At 38.9% G+C, this 10,177-nt stretch overlaps 1 protein-coding gene across 1 annotated transcript; it reads right to left on the reverse strand.

Annotated features, from left to right (window-relative positions):
* Positions 1-4,720: 4,720 nt before the first annotated feature.
* LOC131696352 (uncharacterized) lies at positions 4,721-9,766 on the reverse strand. The gene has a single exon (XM_058984896.1). It carries the CDS (start codon positions 9,764-9,766, stop codon positions 4,721-4,723), a length of 5,046 nt encoding a protein of 1,681 aa, XP_058840879.1.
* Between the last annotated feature and the right edge of the window lie 411 nt (positions 9,767-10,177).

The following is a 10,177-nucleotide window of genomic DNA, read 5'->3' on the forward strand; positions in this document are numbered from 1 at the left end:
AATCAAATGAATCAAATGAATCAAATGAATCAAATGAATCAAATGAATCAAATGAATCAAATGAATCAAATGAATCAAATGAATCAAATGAATCAAATGAATCAAATGAATCAAATGAATCAAATCAAATGAATCAAATGAATCAAATGAATCAAATGAATCAAATGAATCAAATGAATCAAATGAATCAAATGAATCAAATGAATCAAATGAATCAAATAAATCAAATGAATCAAATGAATCAAATGAATCAAATGAATCAAATGAATCAAATGAATCAAATGAATCAAATGAATCAAATGAATCAAATGAATCAAATGAATCAAATGAATCAAATGAATCAAATGAATCAAATGAATCAAATGAATCAAATGAATCAAATGAATCAAATGAATCAAATGAATCAAATGAATCAAATGAATCAAATGAATCAAATGAATCAAATGAATCAAATGAATCAAATGAATCAAATGAATCAAATGAATCAAATGAATCAAATGAATCAAATGAATCAAATAAATCAAATGAATCAAATGAATCAAATGAATCAAATGAATCAAATGAATCAAATGAGTCAAATGAGTCAAATGAATCAAATGAATCAAATGAATCAAATGAATCAAATGAATCAAATGAATCAAATGAATCAAATGAATCAAATGAATCAAATGAATCAAATGAATCAAATGAATCAAATGAATCAAATGAATCAAATGAATCAAATGAATCAAATGAATCAAATGAATCAAATGAATCAAATGAATCAAATGAATCAAATGAATCAAATGAATCAAATGAATCAAATGAATCAAATGAATCAAATGAATCAAATGAATCAAATGAATCAAATGAATCAAATGAATCAAATGAATCAAATGAATCAAATGAATCAAATGAATCAAATGAATCAAATGAATCAAATGAATCAAATGAATCAAATGAATCAAATGAATCAAATGAATCAAATGAATCAAATGAATCAAATGAATCAAATGAATCAAATGAATCAAATGAATCAAATGAATCAAATGAATCAAATGAATCAAATGAATCAAATGAATCAAATGAATCAAATGAATCAAATGAATCAAATGAATCAAATGAATCAAATGAATCAAATGAATCAAATGAATCAAATGAATCAAATGAATCAAATGAATCAAATGAATCAAATGAATCAAATGAATCAAATGAATCAAATGAATCAAATGAATCAAATGAATCAAATGAATCAAATGAATCAAATGAATCAAATGAATCAAATGAATCAAATGAATCAAATGAATCAAATGAATCAAATGAATCAAATGAATCAAATGAATCAAATGAATCAAATGAAGCAAATGAATTAGATGAATCAAATGAATCAAATGAATCAAATGAATCAAATGAATCAAATGAAGCAAATGAAGCAAATGAAGCAAATGAATCAAATGATTCAAATGAATCAAATGAATCAAATGAATCAAATGCATCAAATAAATCATATGAATCAAATGAATCAAATGATTAAAATGAATCAAATGAATCAAATGAATTAAATCAATCAAATGAATCAAATAAATCAAATGAATCAAATGAATCAAATGAATCAAATGAATCAAATGAATCAAATGAATCAAATGAATCAAATGAATCAAATGAATCAAATGAATCAAATGAATCAAATGAATCAAATGAATCAAATGAATCAAATGAATCAAATGAATCAAATGAATCAAATGAATCAAATGAATCAAATGAATCAAATGAATCAAATGAATCAAATGAATCAAATGAATCAAATGAATCAAATGAATCAAATGAATCAATTGAATCAAATGAATCAAATGAATCAAATGAACCAAAAGAATCAAAAGAATCAAATGAATCAAATGAAGTAAATCAATCAAATAAATCAAATGAATCAAATGAATCAAATGAATCAAATGAATCAAATGATTCAAATGAATCAAATGAATTAAATCAATTAAATGAATCAAATGAATCAAATGAATCAAATGAATCAAATGAATCAAATGAATCAAATGAATCAAATGAATCAAATGAATCAAATGAATCAAAAGAATCAAAAGAATCAAAAGAATCAAAAGAATCAAATGGTTCAAATGAATCAAATGAATCAAATGAATCAAATGAATCAAATGAATCAAATGAATCAAATGAATCAAATGAATCAAATGAATCAAATGAATCAAATGAATCAAATGAATCAAATGAATCAAATGAATCAAATGAATCAAATGAATCAAATGAATCAAATGAATCAAATGAATCAAATAAATCAAATGAATCAAATGAATCAAATGAATCAAATGAATCAAATGAATCAAATGAATCAAATGAATCAAATGAATCAAATGAATCAAATGAATCAAATGAATCAAATGAATCAAATGAATCAAATGAATCAAATGAATCAAATGAATCAAATGAATCAAATGAATCAAATGAATCAAATGAATCAAATGAATCAACTGAATCAACTGAATCAAATGAATCAAATGAATCAATTGAATCAAATGAATCAAATGATTCAAATGAATCGAGTGAATCAAATGAATCAAATGAATCAAATGAATCAAAAGAATTAAATCAATCAAATCAATCAAATAAATCAAATGAATCAAATGAATCTAATGAATCAAATGAATCAAATGAATCAAATGAATCAAATGAATCAAATGAATCAAATGAATCAAATGAATCAAATGAATCAAATGAATCAAATGAGTCAAATGAATCAAATGAATCAAATGAATCAAATGAATCAAATGAATCAAATGAATCAAATGAATCAAATGAATCAAATGAATCAAATGAATCAAACGAATCAAACGAATCAAATGAATCAAATGAATCAAATGAATCAAATGAATCAAATGAATCAAATGAATCAAATGAATCAAATGAATCAAATGAATCAAATGAATCAAATGAATCAAATGAATCAAATGAATCAAATGAATCAAATGAATCAAATGAATCAAATGTTTCAAATGATTCAAATGATTCATATGATTCAAATGATTCAAATGAATCAAATGAATGAAATGAATGAAATGAATCAAATGAATCAAATGAATCAAATGAATCAAGTGAATCAAATGAATCAAATGAATCAAATGAATTAAATCAATCAAATAAATCAAATAAATCAAATAAATCAAATAAATCAAATAAATCAAATGAATCAAATGATTCAGATGATTCAAATGATTCAAGTGATTGAAATGAATCAAATGAATCAAATGAATCAAATAAATCAAATGAGTCAAATGAGTCAAATGAATCAAATGAATCAAATGAATCAAATCAATCAGAAAAATCAAATAAATCAAATGAATCAAATGAATGAAATGAATCAAATGAATCAAATGAATCAAATGAATCAAATGAATCAAATGAATTAAATGAATTAAATCAATGAAATAAATTGATCGAGCCGTGGATGCTGCAGATGCCGGTATCACAGGCGTTTCTTCCGTCCTTCCAAACGGCACCAGAAACCACTGAAGGAATTAACTCACGCCGGTATCTTGTTGCATGCACCTTGCACCTGGGTAGCCGAACGCATGGATAATCGTCGATCAGTATAGCTGCGGCTAATTGAATGCACTAGTTCGTTCACTTAAATCTTTTGCTTGCCCGATTTGGCAACAAACTCGCGGTTAATGCAAACTAATTAAAAATCTTCCAGACTAATTGAAACACAGCACATGTTCTGGGAAAGCTTGTGTATTGAAATCTTGAACGTATGATAGAATGACACAGTGTTTGGATGTGATCGCTTTGGGTGTCTATTTGCTACTACTCTGATCGGTACAGATTGGATTAGTTAGGTAGTTAGGTTCATTTTCTTCTCTCTTTCGCTATCCTTCACTATCTCCCTTATCATAGATTGCATATAGGGTGAGTTTAGTGGTTGAAATTACGTGTCCGAAATTTAAGTGTTATACTAGGTATTGTTTTAAAATTTAGTTATAGCAGGTTTAAATTTAGATATAGGTTTACATATTTGATTATGCTAGGTTAGACTTATGATTATTGTTAACTATTTACAATAAAGAACAAAATATATATATACACATTTTCACACTCATTATCAGCGTACTGATCATTCCGGCCTCCTTGAAACAGCGGCACTGTTTCAACTCCTCAATGCCCTTATTTCATCTCGTGATCCGTGAGCATCGCCTTGATGAATACGATGTTTCCGTAGCAGGACCTTGTATCTATCGCAGAATCAAACTCAGGTGTTTGCATTTGATTCACAGCTCTCGAACGACGATCGATGATCCGGCGTTTGCTATCTGTAAACAAGAGAAGACCCGGTAGAACGAACAGGGAACGGTGAATGGATTGGAATGATAATCACCTGATCGCCTTCCAGATGCACATCGAGTTAGTTTCGGACTACTCTACCGGTCTTTGTAGTCTCTGCATCGCTCGGTGTTTCTACGATGATTGGATCCGAAGACGTAGGTAATGGTAGCAGAGCAATCTTCGCGACTGGTCTCACCACGTTGTCAGCTACCGCAGTTCTTATGGTGACGATGCGGACGACCCCGTCCTTGGCTGGATGAAGCTGCATGATCCGACCGAGAGGCCATTTCGCTGGTGGAAGGTTATCGTCCTTGATGACTACGATTCGCCCTACTTCTATTTGAACTGCAGGCTTGCATCCCTTTGTGGCTCGAGACTGAAGTTGTGCAAGATATTAAGGATACCAGCGAGCCCATATACGGTGGAATAGCTTCTGGGTACGTTGCCAATGATCCAGACGGTTATCTGAAGTTGTAACCAGGCTCATTTCTGGTATAGCTTGTAAGTTGGAGCCAACTAGGAAATGCCCTGGTGTTAAAGCTTCGAGGTCAATGGGAGCAGTTGGGATCGGGGTCAACGGTCTTGAGTTGAGACACATTTCGATTTGTGCCAGAAGGGTTAGCATATCTTCCTGGCTAATGCTAACGTGGCCGATCTCGCGTAACAGATGATGCTTGGCGGACTTTACTGCTGCCTCCCAAAGTCCTCCGAAGTGTGGGGCACGAGGCGGTATAAATTTCCACTGGATCTCGTTTTCACCACACCAATTCAGGATTTGGATTCTGTCACCATCAATTGACTTCAACATTTCGTAGATGCGGTGGAGTTTGTTGGCTGCTCCTTTGAATGCGGTGCCATTATCGGAGTGAAGCTCACAGATACGACCGCGACGAGCAACGAATCGACGAAGGGCTGCTATGAAAGCCGGGGTCGACAGATCGGAGACCAACTCGATGTGGACGGCTTTAGTTACAAAACAGACAAAGATAGCAATGTACGCTTTGGTTGGAGATCGATTACGTACTGGTGACTTCAGGAACACTGGACCACAATAGTCAACGCCACTAATTGAGAATGGGCGTGCTGGCGTTACTCTTGATGTGGGCAAATCAGCTGTTGCTTGTTGGACGAGAATTGGCTTTTGTCTGAAACATTTGATACACCGATGATATGTGCGACGAACCAGGTTTCTAGCGCCAACGATCCAGTATTTTTGTCGAATTGTTGAAAGCATCAATTGCGGACCAGCATGGAGAAGAATCTTGTGGTGATGGTTGGCTATCAGTTCGGCCAGTGGGTGCTTGGCGGAAATGACGATCGGATGCTTAATGCTCTCTGGAACCTCGGCATTCGATAGGCGTCCTCCGACGCGAATAATACCGTCTTTGCATATGTAGGGTTTCAACCATCTTAGTGGGGATGACTTCAGGATTTCATTGTGGCTAGATGGTACATTTAGACCGGCTAACTCCTCCGAGTAAAGTTGGGCTTGGGCTAAGCGTGCTAGTGCATGGTCTGCTGCTGTTAACTCAGCTGTGGTGAGAACGCTGGATGGTTCACCGGTGGATTGTTGGGTCGTGGCTCTGAGTGAACGGATGTACTTCAGACAATACGCTACCACCCGACGCAGCTTTGTGTACGAGGAGAATCGGGTAAACAGGTGATCAGCAAAGGTGGCCGTGGATGTAGCTAATGCAACTAGAGCGACCTTCCGAGCTTCTTCTATGACGGCGGATGCTTCATCTTCTGGAACAACTGAGTGTGGTCGATGACATGGAGCAAGAGCTAGCCAAACTGGGCCGTTCCACCATCTTGATCTTGCTAGAAGTTCTGCTGGCGGTAGACCGCGGGATAATTCATCTGCGGGGTTCTCTGCACCCGGCACATGTTGCCAGATACATCCTTCTGTAGAGGTTTGTATGGTGGAGACGCGGTTGGCTACGAACGTCTTCCAACGATTCGGTGATGATTTAAGCCATTGAAGAACGGTAGTCGAGTCGGACCAGAAGAAAACCTTGGAGGGGATTTTGATGGCATGGTTCACCTTGTGATACAACTTGGTGGCCAATACAGCTGCACATAACTCAAGTCTAGCGATGGAATGCTTTGTAGCAATTGGAGCCACCTTCGACTTTGATGTCAGTAACTGGACTTTGACATCGTCCGCTTTCTCGGAACGAACAAAGCAACAAGCACCATATGCGGATTCCGATGCGTCGCAGAAAAAGTGAAGCTCGACACTGGAAGCGGCTGGTAGTGCAACAAACCGTGGAATTCGGAGTTGATCGAGGGCGTAAAGTGTAGCATGAAATTGCTTCCAATCGTCTTGAAGTTTCTGTGGGAGCGGCTTGTCCCATTCATAGGGTTTCTGGTCGTTGGACTTCAACTTCCACAGTCTCTGCATGAACATTTTAGCGGCCGCGATAACTGGACCAACGAGGCCTAGTGGGTCGAAAATTTTGGCGATGTATGATATCACCTTACGTTTGGTGAGAATCGTCGCCGGAAGTGGTAATTGGACATTGAATCTAAGCATATCGGTCTTTGTGTCCCAGACAAGTCCGAGCGTTGACACCGACTGGTCGTCTTGTAGATCATGTAGTGTTTTAATAGCTAAGTCCTCCTGGGGAACACCATCTAGAGCCTCCGCGATGTTTGACGCCCATTTTTTGATTGGAAGGCCGGCCGAATCTAACATTGCTGATATCTGACGGCGTTTTTGTATGGCAGCTTGTACATCATCTGCACCAGACAGTAGATCATCGACGTAGAAATCTTCGATGATTGCCTCGGCTGCTACTGAATACAAATCTCCTTCCTCCTGTGCCAGCTTCTGCAGCGTCCGTGTTGCGAGGTATGGAGCTGAAGCTGTTCCGTATGTGATGGTGCGTAGTTCGTAGGTTTCGAGTGGATCCGTTGGATTGACACGCCATAGGATGCGTTGAAGACTCTGATCAGCGGGATGCACTTCAATCTGGCGGTACATCTTTTCGATGTCTGCAACAATGGCCACAGAACGAGTGCGGAAACGTATCACGATCGAGAGGAGGTCCTGTTGCACCACTGGACCAACGAGAAGCGAATCGTTGAGCGAAAACCCGGAGGTAGTTTTGCAAGAGGCATCAAACACCACGCGAATCTTGGTGGTAGTGCTTGCCTCCTTAAAAACCGGGTGATGCGGCAGATAACAATGTGGCTTTCCATCATCGACAGGATCGATTCTTTGCATATGGTGTAGACTTGCATATTCTTCAAGGAACTTGTGGTATGCGGCTTTAACGGTGGCATCTTTCTCTAGGCGTCTTTCGAGGCTGTAGAATCGACGAGTTGCGATCGCGCGCGAATCGCCGAGGGTGACTTGCGGATCTTCGGACCGAGGAAGGCGTACGACGAACCTCCCAGAATGATTTCGAGTGGTGGTGCTAGCAAACATTTCTTCACATCTTCTTTCTTCAGCGGAATACATTGAACTATGATCGACGGCTTCCAGTTCCCAAAATCTTTGCAGGGATGTTTCAAGAGAACGATCAACGGTAGAGATATAACAAGCCGGCGAAGCGTGGGCAGAAGAGGTGCACACCTTTCCTGAAACTGTCCACCCGAAAAGAGTATCAACTAGCAGTGGTAGACCGTCACCGATGGATATGCGATTTCCAGTATGAATTTCGTGGTAGCACTCGCCACCGATGATGATGTCGATCGTTCCTGGCACATTGAAGTGCGGATCTGCAAAAGAGACGTTTGGCATTTTCCACGAAGAAGCGTCGATGGGTATTGTTGGCAGATTGGCAGTGGGTTTCTTCATGACGAGGAATTCGAGTGTGGTAGAAAATGCGCTTGTTCTCGATTTGATAGTGGCCGTTATTTGGCGCTTGATTTGTTTGAGAGCATCTCCTATTCCGGCTACTGCGATGTCCACTGGGCTTGGACGAATGGCAAGAGCGTTTGCGAGTTTCTTGGTGATGAAATTGGACATCGAGGCGGAATCAAGAAGTGCTCTGACTGGAGTTTCTCGACCATGCTTGTCAACGACTTGAAGTGCAACCGTTTCCAGTAAGACCGTGCTATGGTTCGATTGGATGGAGAGACTTACTTCAGGTGGATGCGCTGATCCAAAGGTCTCCACGTTCGCTGACGTGGATGGATTAGGTTGCAGTTCAGAAATGGCTGTTGTGACGGCTGGAGTCGAAGACATCTTAGAGGGTGCAGCTTGATCGTGCAATAACGTGTGGTGTCTAGAATGACAGGTTCTACAAGAAAACTTTGACTTGCAGATTCGTGCTTGATGGTTTGATCGAAAACAGTTCCAACACAAGCTTTGCTGGCTAACTAACTCTCGGCGCTGAGGAACAGATAGCTTGGTGAACTTCGGGCATTGATGTAGCAGGTGCTTATCGGGGCATGCAGGACATTGCGGAGCATTCATTTTGTTTTCTGAAGTTGCTGCGTTAACGACGGACTTCACTGTGAAGGGTTTCTTTTGGATAGGGCCGGCCATCTTGGCGTTAGTCGTTTGGGAACGGTGTTGCAGATCACTGGATACTGACTTGAGCATACGAACGTGTTGGATCAGGAATTCGATGAGTTCTTCGTAGCTAACGTCATCCTTCTGGCGAGTCTCGTGCTCCCAGGCTCGAACAGTAGTAGAATCCAACTTGCTGGTCAAAATGTAGATAAGCGGTGTATCCCAATTTGTGACAGGTTCTCCTAACTTTCCCAAAGCCTTAACGTGGCGTTGATAGTCGTCAACCAACGCATTAAGCTCCTGTGCTGACTCACGCTTCATTGGTGGTAACTCGAACAAACCTCGGAATAGTTCCTTCTTCAAAAACCGTTTGTTGTCGTATCTCTTCATCAGCGCATCCCACGTCGACGCATAGTTATCCGATTGTACATCGACGGTCTCAAATGGCTTCTTTGCCTCTCCTTCCAGTGCTTGTAACAAATACTGCAACTTGTTGACCGTTGGGATATCGTCGTTGCAGTGTATCATGGACAGAAAGTTATCCCGGAATGAAATCCATCGTGATTCGTCTCCATTGAACTTTGGCAAATCTATTTTCGGCAACCGATGGTGAAAACTGACAGATGTTGGATGGTGAGTGAAGTTGGTCGTCATCGTCGAACTTAGAATCGTTTGATTGTTGTCTATCTTGGATAGCAGGAACCCTTTCAAAACACAAAAGCGATTTTCGAAATCAGCGCGAACCTGGATGTGCTGCTCAAACATGTCTGGCTTGTCCAACATCTCGATCTCCGCTTGCGCCTCCAGAAACTCCTTGTTAATTCTATCCAACGTGTCGAGTCTCACATGGATTTGACTGGAATCCCGCTCATGGTCGTATTCCGCTTTAAACTTTTCCACCACATCTCGAACGGCACACACTCGTTTCCGAATCAGGAGATTCTCGATCATTTTCTTCTCCGCCTTGCTAGACATTTTTACTCACCACTCGAATCACTCGCGATTGTAACGGAGACGACACGTGATATTCGATAACGCTTTATCCTTCCCGACGCGACACGTGCCGCTCTACGCGTACCGAACAACGAGAACAACACAGAAATCGTTCGATTAATCCTTCCCGTCGCGCTGTGTTATTCCAACGCGAACCGAAACGACCGAAAGAAAACACGTATAATATCGATTCGTTTTGCTCCCTCCCGTCGCGTCGTGTCTCTTTTACGCTTCGCGAATCCGCTAAAATCGCCACCCCGCAATCTCCAAAGTATGTTGCAAATTGCGAAAAAGTTTATTTATTCCACCACCTATCAGTGTACCAATATTTTGTGCGCCACTGTAGATGCACGCGCCAAGTGGTAATGTTCTACGTATAAGGTCAACGATCAA

The sequence above is a fragment of the Topomyia yanbarensis genome, chromosome 1 (assembly GCF_030247195.1).
Source record: "Topomyia yanbarensis strain Yona2022 chromosome 1, ASM3024719v1, whole genome shotgun sequence".
In the NCBI taxonomy this organism is placed as follows: Eukaryota; Metazoa; Arthropoda; class Insecta; order Diptera; family Culicidae; genus Topomyia; species Topomyia yanbarensis.

Excerpts from the sequence above, each read along its gene's own strand:
- LOC131696352 (XM_058984896.1), bottom strand. The coding sequence starts at position 9,766 with ATGTCTAGCAAGGCGGAGAAGAAAATGATCGAGAATCTCCTGATTCGG.